At 41.0% G+C, this 14,358-nt stretch overlaps 1 protein-coding gene across 1 annotated transcript; it reads right to left on the minus strand.

The window, feature by feature from the left end:
- Window positions 1–3,360: 3,360 nt before the first annotated feature.
- Window positions 3,361–13,382, minus strand: atxn1l (ataxin 1-like). Its single transcript, XM_015602535.3, has 3 exons — window positions 13,030–13,382; window positions 7,872–9,130; window positions 3,361–5,219 (listed from the first exon to the last, which is right to left on the minus strand). The coding sequence occupies exons 2-3, from the start codon at window positions 9,006–9,008 to the stop codon at window positions 3,741–3,743; spliced, it is 2,616 nt and encodes an 871-aa protein (XP_015458021.3). The 5' UTR covers window positions 9,009–9,130; window positions 13,030–13,382; the 3' UTR covers window positions 3,361–3,740.
- Window positions 13,383–14,358: the final 976 nt, after the last annotated feature.

A 14,358-nucleotide genomic window follows, 5' to 3' on the forward strand; every position in this document is an offset into this window, starting at 1 on the left:
AGCCTCTCTGGGAGGTGTGCTTAGATAGAGCCGGGATCTATAAAACCAGAGATAAGAGCGGATGTGCCTCACCACTGAGATCAACATCTTACGGAAATAAAACACCGAAATAGGCTTCAACAGGTTTCTAAAAGGTCAACTCTGTGCTGACCTACAAGACTGAACCAAAAAAAATCTATACAGTAACTGTTAAAGTATGGTTAAAAAGTTCAGAACAGTAAAAAGAACATGGGCTGTGTTCAGAAGTGATCCGATTGGATTTGCATGTCTTGCCAACGTAAGCGTATCTGCATGGGTTGCTATGGTAACAAGGTTGATGTAGGTAACTAACCTCTGGCAATCTTCTTGGCAGGTTTTCTGCACTTCCATCACTCTGGATTTGATGAAGCTGTTGTTCGTCACGTTGTGATTGACGCAAGAGAGCTTCCAGAGTGTTAATTATTTTATTAAATTATATATATATATATATATATATATATATATATATATATATATATATATATATATATATATTTAATTAAATTGTTTTGTACAGATTCAGATTCAATTTGCTAAAATTTCCATTTTTAAATTGAATTGTACGCGTTTTCTAGCAGTCAAGGCTATCAAAAATCAATCTGTACACAATCAAGATATGATAAAAAAAAACAGAGCTGGGCGATATCTCATCGTATTGAGGAGTTTTTCACCAAAAGAACTTAAACCAGTTCGGTTCGGGCTTATAAAAAACGTGGTGCTTTTCAGCGAATCAGCTCACAGTGCCGGTTCCCTGTCGGTGAAAAAGCACGGTGCCAAGTGTGATACTTTTTCTTATGGTATCAACAATATACTTTAATAAGCATAACTTTTAGAAGGATATCACCAGTGCTGAAAGAACACAGCTCCTGTTTACTTTGATGATGTGACGCAAAAATTTCAATTTTATTTAAATTACTGTACTATGCATGAACAATTTTTGCAAATCTGCCACTGCTGATGCATTTTGTTGGTGTGTCAATAGATCACAATTAATTCTAGGGCTGCACAATATAGGAAAAATTGACATTGACAGTGCAATGTTGGTTTTTTCGACGATATATCGTGATATTAAACAATGCAGAACCCGTGACGTCACCAGCCCCAGCCCCACGGTCTCGCATTACGGATCTGGACCGACCGAGAGCTGAGTCAGCACTTCACTTTAAATCAGCCCATCACTCTAAATGCGAGGAAAACTGGAAAACAACAATAATCAGCCTTTTATTCAGGCATTTATATGGACTTTTAAAAGGTAAATAAGATCGTTTTTCTGGGATTAAACGCATGTTTTTGGCTGTAACTGGAAATATTTGCTGCATTTACAAGCACGTGTCTAGCTATGTGGAGGCCATGCAGTTACCTCGTGTTTACGACCATGCTTCTCAGGCAGCAGCATCCCTTCACTCACACAGACACAGAGACAGCTCTGTGTATCTACTTCTTGTGTCAAGCAGCTAAACACTGCCACATGACGTGATCGAATGAATTGCCTTAGGTGACATTGCACGTCCTGCAATGTGACTATTGTGCATGCGCACATTGCGATGACTATGCTTAAATTATATATTGTGCAGCTCTAATTAATAATTCTGTGTACAGACTTAAAATGATCTTTAAATATTGTGATAGAATTTTTTTTTACCATATCGTCCAGCTCTGTCAGTGTGTTATATTGTTCATATCAATATTAAGAATTGTATTGTGAATGTATTACAATGGTTTGTGATATAAATTTTGGCCATATCGTCCAGCTCTTGCTAAAAATTTGAGAGATTTGTGCTGGCAGTCTGAACACAGCCGTGGTGCATCAGTACGGAAAAAGCAGAGTTGGTTTAAGTCAAAGTTCTTCACATACAGACTGCAGCTGTTGTTGTTGTATACATTAAATATGTAACATTAAAATCTGTAAATCTGTAAATAATGTGGGGTTAAAAACGCCCATGTAAAACTGAGCGAAACTGAGTGAAGGTAAGCCAGCGTTGTGCTCCACTGGGACTATATTGCTTTGATTTCTGATGATAGTGAGCAGGGTTGCCTGGACCCAACAATTGGGGATTCTACGCCACTGGCTGCAGGCTTTCCATTGGGCGTGTTCCGGCCTGCTTTGCAGTGACCGCTGTGATGTGACGCAATTCCACAGGAATAGATCAGTTCAGGTTAAGTCAGTCGCCAGCAGCAGCCAGAACCTGCACCACGTTTGGTCTTCTTAGCTTCTTGGATCGTGGATCGCGGTGATGATGGATTACTTTGGTGGAAAGCGACCAGACGGTGTCTCCAGGACAAAGATGCGACAAATGATAGAGTCTAGAGTCTACAGCCAGACTGAGGAACACTTCTGGCCGTGAGGTACTATATATATATTTTTTTTATATATATATTAGATAGAGATAGGCGGTTTTCTTAGGCAGGTCGCTGTGGGAGAACTGTGGACTTTATGGGTTTTTTTGTTTTGTTTAAAAAAAAAAAAAATCAAACAACGTAAAACTGCTGGAATGCTGATTAAAAATTAATACTAACGCTACGAAAAAATTAAAACCACAAAACTAAACAACAACGTGGCACAGGTAGAGCATGATACTGTAGACAGTGTAAACGTAAAATGTGTGAATGCGGCGATACGACAGCGATGCAACAAGAGCCTTATCTAATCTTTCTTTCTTTAGGCCAGTCCTTAATATTGATTGTTGATTGGTTGGTTAGTTGGATGATTGATTGAGGAAGAGACGCCGCCAGGCAATCGCTCTCTCTACAAATAACCACGGACGAGACGACACCCCCCACCCTCAGCAGAGCCGCCCTGATAAGACTATTTATATTATAAGATTCAGGGACAGGGGCTGAATGCATGTGACGTAGATGTAGAAAGAGAAAATGATTTAAAAAAAAAAAACTAACAAAAAAAAGTATTTTTAAGACATTTTTGAAGTCTCAGTCAAAAGCAAGAGCTCAGTAAAGCAACAGGGGAATTCAATTTGCCAACACTCCACGAGAGAGAGAGCCTTCAGGTGTCTTTTTGTTTTAGGGAGCAGAGTCAAACCAAACAATCTATCATCATCTTCATCATCATCATCATCATCAAGTAGGAGATCCTTTTTTTTATATATATATATTTATATATCTATATATATATTATATATGCGGGATAAAAAACAGGCAGGATTGCAAAGATCCTATGGCTGCATCCCATTCCTCCCCCACCACTTTCCTCCTTCAATAAACATCTAGCCGAACAGCGAACGGCTAACTAACGAGACGTCTCTCGTCCCAAGACGTGAGAGAAAGCGATCATTGTCGAACGTAACGATACTTTTTAATCAATTTTTTTTCCCACTAAACAACGTAGGAACGCAGACCGTGAAGGCTTTGGTAGATGATTTACCAGCTAACAGCAGCCAGCGCAGATGTTCGGACGCGGCCTCGGCATCACAAGCTGATGGCAGTGAACTGGCACTAACTACTTCAAGTGCTCTCCCCCTCGAGCCTGGAAAGGAACTGAAAGGAAAAAGAAGAAGAAGGGATGTAATCTTCTGTCGTGTGCAAAATCTCAAAACATTCTGAGGCTACATTCTCTCTCTCCTGCTCCTTCTTTTTCTCGTCGTCCTCTTCTCCTCCTGCTCCTCCTTGTCCTCCTTCTCACTATTTGACACAATTTTCCTCCCGCCGACTTTCAATCTCTCGTTAGCTCATGTCTCTTCTTGCCATGGCTGTTGCTGCTGCTACTACTACTTCCCGGCATTGGAGCGCCCCTCGATGGACAGTTTGACCTCCTGAGGGATGAAAGATGGGCGAGAGGAGCCAGGGACAGTGGCGGAGATAGGGGTTCGGCCGCCGTCCTCGCTCTTGATGGCGTATCTTTGGAAGCCGGGGGCAGACCAGCGTCTCTGTGACGCCCCTGCCGAAGAGGCGGCCAACGCCAACCCGGCCCGGGCATGCTGCCCCTCAGTGTGCAAATAGTAACTGCTCTGGCTTCGTGTGTGCTCCACTGAAGTCCTGTTCGGTCTGGGAGGAACGTCACCGTGTCCCGAAGCGTGTCCCAAAACATGTCCTGAAGCCCCTACGACCATCATGGGCTCCTCCTTGTCCAGTCGTTCTCGTTCCCTGTCCCTGTGAACGCGCTCTACCTTAAACTGGCTCTGTGGCCGGATGTGCTGGGGTGCTGGAGGCCCCATAGGCTGAGACAAGGAAGAGGATGACAATGACGTGGAGTTGGTGGCGGCGTTGGTGGCTTTGGTGGAAATCCTGGCCTGTATTGGCTGTTGCTGCTGTGATGGAAGCGGCGCTGGCTTCTGCTGAGGTGTCGACTGCTGCTGCTGCAAAGTGATGGACACGCAAACGTCGCCCACCTGCAGGTGGTGGCAGGTGAGTCCGTAGAGCTGAGCTGTCCGTTCCGGGCTGCAGGACGACCAGCCCTGGCCGAAGACGAAGAAAGGATGCTCCGGAGGAACGTCGATGGTCACTTTGCTCTGCTGCTCTCCAACCGTGAAGTGCAGAGACACCAGGCCTGGCCGCTGCTGGCTGCCCCGGATGTCCACCACCATGCTCGAGTCAATCTTGAGCCCTCCGCTCATTTCTGCACTTCGAACAAAGTCCTGAGTCTGCAGGTCCTCCACGCGCTTCAGCTCGCCCGTAGCCAGCTGGATGATAGCCCCCTTCGTGAAGTGTGAGGGGCCGGTGGTGGCACCAGGAGGCAGCGGAGGTTGTGTTGCAAGAGTCTGCGGCAAACCTGCCACTGATCCGACTGCAGGATGTTGGGAAGGCAGCTCCACCGCAGCAGCTGCTGCCGCTGCAGCCGCCGCCGCAGCTGCTGCCGCTGCAACCGCCGCCCGCTCTGGGAGCCCAACTGTAGCCGCAGCATCTGAGGCTTTGGAGTGCAACACCGGAGAGGCAACAGTGGCTGCAGAATCATTAGGCTGCCCTGGATAGTGCTGCTGCTGCTGCTGCTGCTGCTGATGATGCTGCTGCTGATGGTGGTGATGGTGATGATGATAATCCAGGGGCACCAGAACCGGCTGTCCGTTTGCCAAGATCACAGCATGGCCAGGCTGTTGATGAAGTTGGGCTCGAGGGTCCAGCTGGACAGTGGCCTGTGAAGCATATGCAGTCCTGCCCTCCCCCTGAACCTCTCGGCTTCGCTGTGAATTCTGGGACGCCTCTCTGCGACCGTGGACCGGCGAGGCTAACCGCCCCACCACCTGCTGGACCTGCAAAAAATATATATACACATATATAAATGAATTACTATTAGAACTTTCTGATGTTTTTAAGCAGACAAATTACTTTTCACAACAATCTATCTTTGCAGAAATGTGAAATATTTTTTTATATTTAGAAGCATTTTTTATTTTTTTAAGAAATTAAAAAAAAAAAGTTAATGCTTCGTATGACACATATGCAATAAAATATGACAGATACAGATACAGTAACAAAACATAATAATAATCCCCCGATTTATCCCGAATCCATGTTTCACACCCTGATCAAGACTATCCAATCTTTGACCTGAAGATATCTGAAAAAAAATGATTTACAGGTATAGTATATTTCTGTCCCAGAAATAATTGGGACAGAGATAATGTCATCAGCTCCAGCAGCTGATGGCAAGCTGCATGACCAGGATTCAAACCAGTGATCGACTGGACATAGTAGCAGCGCTTTAGAGCACTGGACCCTTTTGATAATAATATAGTAGTATAATAGTGCCCTTTTTAAGATAATGAGTTCATTTCATTATTAAGAATATTGAGACACTTCAATTAGAACATGAAACATCTCTAAATATCTATAAATAAGTAAATAAAATATAATAAATATAAGTAAATATAATAAATATAAGTAAATAAAAAATAAAACTAATCTCAATCAGGTTAATGGGCTATCTTATGGAAATATACACATACATGGCACAATGGGAGAACAATTATGTCCAAATAATGTACGATAAATTGGCAGACCTCATTTTTAAGGAGCACTCCTCCAAAATAAAGCTTTTCCACTTTATTTAAGATGAATACAAGTTTAGAATTCACTACAGTACAGATTACAGGCAGATTTATGATCTCTCCCCTCTAACTCTACTAGAGTACTACTTCCTGCTCACATCCGATTCCCTATGGCAGTTTAAACCCACAATAAATCAGAAAAAGCTATCTCTGACCATTTCTAAGAAGTTAGCGTCTGACTGCCTGTTACTCAATCACCAACACAGCCAAACTACAGCTAATACAGGAAGGAAGTGGAGTACAACACCGCATGCTGCAATACTGATTTAAAGGAATGGGGTTAAAACTGTTAAGAAAAGGTGGCAGAGACTCTCATTAACTAATGTTGAATGAAGACATGTGGTTTGATATAAATAAAGAATTTCTCACAGTTTTAACCAATAAATGAGCATGTTGTAAACGTATTATTCCTGCCTTATGGTGATAATACCATCTGCACACTAAACAACAGCATCCCGTGGTGTGAAACTTGTGACTGATACACTCATACCAGTCATGCCATTACCAGGTCAATGATGATGGCAAATTGAGAACGGAAGTGGGGTCAAAAAACACAGATGTTTAGGAAACCATCCATCTCAAGCCATTGGTTCTCAAAATGATCTAAAGAAACCTACTGAAAGGCCAGATTTTGATTTATCAGAATTGATCAGAATTTGGATTTTTAAAGAATAAGAAATGAACACACTGCAAAATACAGCAATATCACATAATTATGGAGCTAAATATTGACCAATGCTTTGAAAAACCTTTTAAACATGTTTTATAGAACACCAAAACGGTGAAATAAATGTATTTAATTCATTCAAACATTGGAGACAAGTTTGAGAACCAATGCTTTCTAGACATTCCTAAAATGTTTTTTAAAACACCAAGAAGTCACAGAATCTTTTGGTGCTCCTGCCATAGCAAAAAATTGTGGACCTAGAATGATTTGGATGTTTTTCGTTGATTGCACTCAATGGTCACAAAATATTGAACCATCAAACACTTCACATCACTGAAACCCAACAAAGGAAACAGAAACTAAAATATAGCTATTAATATAGCTTAAAATTAAAAGTATTCATAATCTCATGGCTAACAGGAAAATGGCAGTAAAAAGGGGGAAAAGCAGTTTAATTACTTTAATTTCAATGGAAACAATGGTATATTAAAAGAGTTTATCCTGGTTTTGTTGCAGTAACTGTCTCTAATGTCCATTGAAGACTACATTTCATTATTAAAGGCATTGCTGTGAATCAGGGCTGCAAATATTGAATATGTTAGTAATCAAGTATTCTACTGAAAATTCATTTGATTAATCCAGTAATTGGATATAACATTTTCGGTTTCCTTTTTTAGAACTGTAATAAATGGTGTTGTCACAATACCACACAATTATGACTTAATACCAATAGTGAAACATACATTAACTGAAACTATGTGTTTCATCATATGGATAAAAAGAAGTTAGACGACACAGAGCTTGCCTCAGACACTGGATTATACTTCGGAACGTGGGTTTGTGCTGAAGTACAGCAGTAAACCAGTCGCAGAAATTTACTGTGAATCCGACTGTTTTACAAACGGTAGGATTTCTTTCCAGACATTAAGCTGTTATTAAGCTTCATGATGATTGATAAGGATGGTCCACCACCTCAATTATTCTTAAACTTTTTTTTCTCCACAGGGAGTACACTTTAAGCGTGTTAAGGGGGTATTTGCATCTGTGTTAGCAGTAATGCATGCAGATTGAAGTTGCTGAACTGCTGCATCTATTAGACAGGGTGTCCACAAACACTTGAACATTTGAACATTCAGTGTTTTTTTTTTTAATTTAAAATAAAAGAAACTAAGCGAGGACTGTCTTACCTCCAGGTCCATGTCTGGGGTGCTGCGCTGCCCAGGCGAGCCTCTGCCCTCCTGCCTGCGACTCTTCAGGCCCCTGTCCTGCTGGGGTTCGAGTGCAGCCGCTCCGGGCGCTGCCTGAGGCGGCCGTGCGTTCCTGACCGTGTAAACCGCGTCTTGGTGGAGTTCCCTGCCTCCGTGTTCCCTCTCTCCTCCATTCACCTCTCTCTCCTGCTCCAGCGAACCACCATGGGGGTCCCTCTGAAGCTGCACAGCTCTGGCACTGCCAGAGGGGTGGTAGAACATGGGCACTCCCCTCGGACTGAGCTCCGCTGCCGGCAGCATCCCTACTGCGCTTAGCTGCTGCTGCTGCTGTGTTGCGGCCTGTTCTGAAGACAGCACCAGAGGAACTCCTCCTCCAGGGGGTGCCGCCACTTTGGCGTAGGCGTGGGTAGACACCTGCTGCTGCGGGGGCGAGGAGACCACGCCCTCCTGGATCACTGAGGGGTAGGGGACCAGGTGGGAGACGGGGTGTGGCTGGGGGATTGCGGACTGAGGGGATATTAAGGGGCTGGGGACAAAACCTGGTGGTACAGCGTAGGGAACGGCGGTGGCGTAAGGTGAACTGACGAACTGTAAAGAGGAGTGCGGGATGGGGGTGTAGCCGAGAGGGGGGTAGGGGATGCCTGGATGCTGCAGGAGCGGAGATGGAATGGTGTAAGCAGCAGGAGATATGTGCACAGGGTGGAGGCTGGTTGGAGAATAGCTGACAGAGGGGAGGGCCACTTTGTAGAGCATGCTGTACTGATCCACAGGCAGCCCAGCTAGGCTTTCTGGTCCTTCCACACTGTAGTGGAGCCCAGGCTGAGTCCGAACCCACTCACCACTACTCTGGGGTTCTCCACCTGTTCCAGAGCTCTGTGAGGATGGGGCATCCTCGCTGCTGCCACCACTGCCACCACCACTGTTGCTGCTGCCACCTCCTCCTCCTCCACCACCACTGCTGCCTCCAACCCCGCTACCTCCTGCATTATTACTACTACTGCTGCTGCTGTTGTTGGATGTGGTGGTGGTAGTATTGGTGTTGGTGGCATTGTTAACCGGAAGGTCCCGCTTCTTCGGAGGTAGGCACTCCTGGTTGCGCTCGTGGGCCGGCTTCATGGCGCTCCAGGCTAGGTACGGGCGATGCTAGTGGCAAGCAGGGGCGAGGCCCGACAGCCGCACAGACAGCACCCCTGTAATCAGCTCTGAGAAGCTCCTGCTGACCTCGTCCATTGCATTATCTAAACATAATAAACACACAAACAAAAGCCTATAAATGGTTTATTACATCATAACCATCATACTTATGATAATAGTGGCAGCAACCTAGATCTCTAATGGCTTTTTCCCCACTTGTCTACTTTACTACACAATTACATTAAAACCAGAAAAGGCTGGGCAATATTGTTAAAACAATGCCAAACTTTTGTGGATGATATATTGGCACTGAAATGATTGCGATTAACAATATAATTGCAATTTTGCAAAGTCTATTAAATGCCACTAAAATACTGATAATGAAATAGCATAACAAAACAACTACATTCTTTTAAAAAGAACACATTTGCAAGTAACATTTCCAATTCTCGATTACGACTTTCATTCTCATGTAACAACTAAAAAAAGATCATTTTATTCGTACATTGAATGAATGAATGAATGAAGTTATATTTAAGGATGTTATTTAATAGTTATTAAATGATTATATTTATTGAATGATTATAATTTTTAACTGAAAGGATATAAACATCCAGAATAAGTGGGTGACATCTTCCCAAATTGCTCCTATCACACTCACATGACTTTCTAGAAACCCTTATTTTGAAGTGTCAAAACCATGCAAGTAAGTATATATTTAAACAATTTTAAGCAGAGACATTATATTACAGTTAAATATTAGGAAAAGTGAAAAATATTAAAATCACTGCCTATTTTTTTTTTATACATACCATATTTTTCGGACTATACAGCGCACTTAAAATCCTTTAATTTTTTCCAAAAATCGACAGTGCACCTTATAATTTGGTACACATTTATTATAAATTCTACCAGTCAGGTATTAAGGAGCAGTAAAGCCACTTCACTGAAGTCCAGCATTATAAGGGTGAGATTTCAGAAACTTCACTAAAAATGCACCCTTAGACAAAATATTGGAAATCTATGCGCCATGTAATTATGAATGATAATATACCAGAAAATAGACCAGAAAACAGACGTTCCAATAATAGTATGCCTTATATTTTGGTGCGCCTTATAATCTGAAAAATACGATACACATATTTACAGGTTTCTGACAAAAGCACAACCCTATCTACTGAGATTCCCTCTGGCAGCTTATATATATATATATATATATATATATGTCAAAATGTACAATCCCCATTGTCTTTTTTGGAATCTGCATTAAAAAGTACCTCAATTAACAGAATTAATTCAATTACCTGCCCAGCGCTATACATAATACTGCAGCAGCTTAGTTCCCTAATGGCTTTTTCTCACTGCTACACAGAAAAACAATCTTACACAATTACATTAAATCCAGACCCACCACATTTTGTTTCAATACGCCCGTCACACTATATTTACACTGCTAACGGAGCACCATACCATACTGAAACAGGGCACGCTGTGAAGAAGCCGCAACCAAGTATCATAGCAACAAGAGAATTTCAACCTCAAATATTACGACTCAGGATATATTTTGCTCATCCTAATTGCATTGCCTTGTCACATGATGTTTTCACGATGCCCAGATTTAATCAAGATGTGAATAAAACGAGGCATTAAGCAAGAATTGGTCAGAGGCTTGGCGCACATGGCCCTTTTCTTTCTGCCACCTCACACTCAATGTTTGTTCATCCTCAGAACCTCAGAATGCGTTTCTAAGGTTAAACATTAAAAATTATTAACTTCTGATAAGCTGATATATATATATATGGCAAATTTCAGCTCAAATCTGTTAATATGATAATGTTCAACTAAATGAGGAAACCTGGACTTGAAGGTTTTTAACCAAGCATTAAAAACATTACAATATATTGTACAATACAAGATATACAGTACCAGTCAAACGATTGGACACACCTTATCAACAGCCTGTCAAGAGTTAACTACTTGAATTTCTTGCCTCTTATTGCATTTGAGAGCATCAGTTGTAAAGTTGTGAAGAGGTATAGTTGATATACAGTGCATATGGCTATTTGAGTAATGATATAATCCATTTTCTGACATTTTTAAAGAAAAAAACAGTTTGTTTAAGTAATTAAGGTCAGTGTGTGGAATTTACACAAGTTTAGGTTTCAAAATTACTTGTGGAAAAGCACTTTTTAATGGATGGTCATGTCTGCCAAGGGCCAATACCATTCCTGTGTTTAAAGCTGTTGGAGAAATTTTACTCTTCTATATTGTCTATATTGCTCTAACCTGGCAGAGACAGAGCTAGTGCTGCCGCTGCTGGAAACATGAATGAGCAATGTTGCAAAAAATATATATAATTATACATTATATATTTATAATTATAACGTGCCTTTTTTCTAATTATTGATCTGTACATATTTAAGATATTAGCGGTTTATCTTAAGGTAATGTTTAAGTTCCCTTCATGGTCAGTTATTCATTTACAATGTACAAAAAATAAAAGAAAACATTAAAGGAATGTCAAAACTTTTGACTAATAATTTGTAATTTGTAAATTGTAATGTGTAAACAAACTGTGTGAACATACACTTACATTTACGGCATTTAGCTAACACTTTTATTCAAAAGGACTTATGAGATTATTTCTATTACAGAAGTGGACCAATGGAGTGTTTGTTAGGAGTCTTGCCCAAGGACTCTTACTGGTGTAGCACCGCATTCAATCACCCAGACCAGGATTTAACCCCAATCTCCCAGTCCACTTAGATAAACTACCCAACTAAGTATAACAAAAAAATACTTTGAGAAACAAAGGCCCGACAATCTGAGAAATTTCAAGAACTTTGAAAAACCATCAAACGTTATGATGAAACTGGCTCTCATCAGGACCGCCACAGAAAATGAAGACCAATACTTTTATCTTAAGCACAGGATAAGATTATTTTGGTTTGTTTTAAACACTTTTTGGTTTACTAGATAAATGAATAACTCCTTATGTATTCCTTCATAGTCTACATGGATTATTTCAGCTTTTATTCGCAATGTAAAGATAAATATAAATTATTAAAAACATAAAACATTTGTATTAATTTGTAAATAGGTTAGGTTAGCTAACCGGATAAATAGCACAGGAAACATTTAGCTAGACTTAGTAAACAATAAAAATTCTCAATACTTTAGCTCTACACTGATTAATCACTCATTTCTGTTACTTATAGCATAAAGAGTAACAGGAGTGAGTGCCAGTAACAGGTAACAGAACTGTAACCTGTTTTTTTCCAATTCTGTTTGTTTTGTCATGTATCTATTTGTTAAATAAATTGCATGATAATACATTTGATTAATTTGAGGTTTGGGTCTTCTTGAAAAGATAAAAATAGCTTTGTATATTTTAGAAAAATACAATGTGCATGTATATATATGAATTTGTTTGTCAAAAGTATCAATTATTTGAACATGCAGTCAACTATTTCTTTAAATTAAAGACTTTTTGAGAGAAAACATGCTTTTTAAATGTCACATAAGTTTAATTTGAAAGGGTTTCAACAAGCAAATGGCACCCATTTGGCGAAATAGCCCATAAAGTAATTAAATATTTAAATATTTGTATAAATTTGTAAATATGAGTAAATGAAGCCAGTTAACCCAATGCTAGGTTAAATTAGCCAGGTTAGCTAACAGCATAGATAGCACAGGAAACCTTTAACTAGCCTTCATAAACAGTACAAATCCTAAATACTACAGCCATACACTGATTAATTACACATTAATCTTAAACAGAAATATATATTTATTCTCTAAAACACTGAATTATTAACTCCAAAAGCCTGAAATTAAAGCTAAACCCTCTCTAAACTATAAAATCTCACTGCTGGACATTACCGAGGGGCTCCGCGCGAGCCCTACCGTTAGCCGCCCGCTGCTAACGCGGCTAACCGCCTCTCCCCCGCCGCGGAGAGCCGTTTCCCGCCGGTACCGCGCCGCGTCCCCCGCCCTCACTTACCCCCGCATGTGGTGGAGCGGCCCGCGGTCCGGCTGCATGCTGTGGGGGAGTCCCGATGATAGAGCCGCGCTGAATCAGGGCTGCGGATCTCTGCCCAGTCCACAGGCCAGCGGCCCAAACCCCAGCGGCGCGCCCGGATGATGTCAGGACAGCAGGGCTGCGCTGAGCTCCGGGAGCCGCGCGGTGCAGATTCACAGATCTACAGATAATCCGGATCGGAAACCCGCTTCACCATCTAATGCGCATTCTGTATAGTAATCTGATTTAGGAGTTTACAACAGCGTGCGGCTCAGGGAAAGTCCAATGGGGGTCTCCGGCTTCTGACCTCAGCGCTAATCCAAACACACGCACGCACGCACACACACACACGCGATAATTCGTGAGTACGACCTCGCTGCTAAACTATCCAGTAAAAAAAAAGCTGGTCATCCAGACAAACATACTCTAACTAGTCAAGATTTGTTCTCTATCTTTATTTTTTTAAGAGTGGAAACAAGATAACTAAGTCGTGGGGACGACATATAAGCCCAGGACTTAATTATCTTGTTTCCAACCTATAGTAAGCTATATATTTTAAATCCTTTTCTTTAGCAGGGATCTATGGAAACCCCCACAGGTGACATAATGTAAAAAAATAAATAATGCGTGGCCACTTCTATTTAAGGTGTGGGAACAGAATAATTAAGTCGTGGGGAAGACTTATATGGCCAGGACTTCGTTTCCACACCTTAAAATTCAATACGTTTCCATGCCCTATTAATACTTTTTTCTGCTTCTGTGTGCTTTGTTTTCACTGCTGCTGTAACACTATAGATTGCCCCTTATCTTATTTGTTCTTTATCTTATATAAATATATAAAATATATATAATATATGTCATAGATTTTAGCTCATTGTCTTAGCAGCCCATGCTATACTTTCTCTCTGCTTCTGTGTGCTTTGTTTTTACTGCTGCTGTAACACTGTAGATTACCCTGCTGTAGGGCTAATAAAGGATTGTATTATTTGATCTTTATCTTACATAAATATAAGTCGTAGCGTGTGTTTATAGCTTATATTCTTAGCAGCGATCTATAGAGCCTGTGATGGGACATCATATAAAAAAATCTGTAATGCATGGCCAAAGATTCTCAAATACATACGTAAATACATTAGTAAATTCACACCTTTTTGTATCTAGTACGGTTTGAACAGGTAACTAGGTAGTTCATCGGTTAAAATAGCTAAATACGTAGCTATATACACATTTATTTTTTTTATTTTTAGCTGCTAAAACCACGTAAACCCAGTGAAATATCCCCAGAAGTGAAATATCCCCAAAATATAAAGA

This window comes from Astyanax mexicanus, chromosome 16, assembly GCF_023375975.1.
Source record: "Astyanax mexicanus isolate ESR-SI-001 chromosome 16, AstMex3_surface, whole genome shotgun sequence".
NCBI classification, from domain to species: domain Eukaryota; kingdom Metazoa; phylum Chordata; class Actinopteri; order Characiformes; family Acestrorhamphidae; genus Astyanax; species Astyanax mexicanus.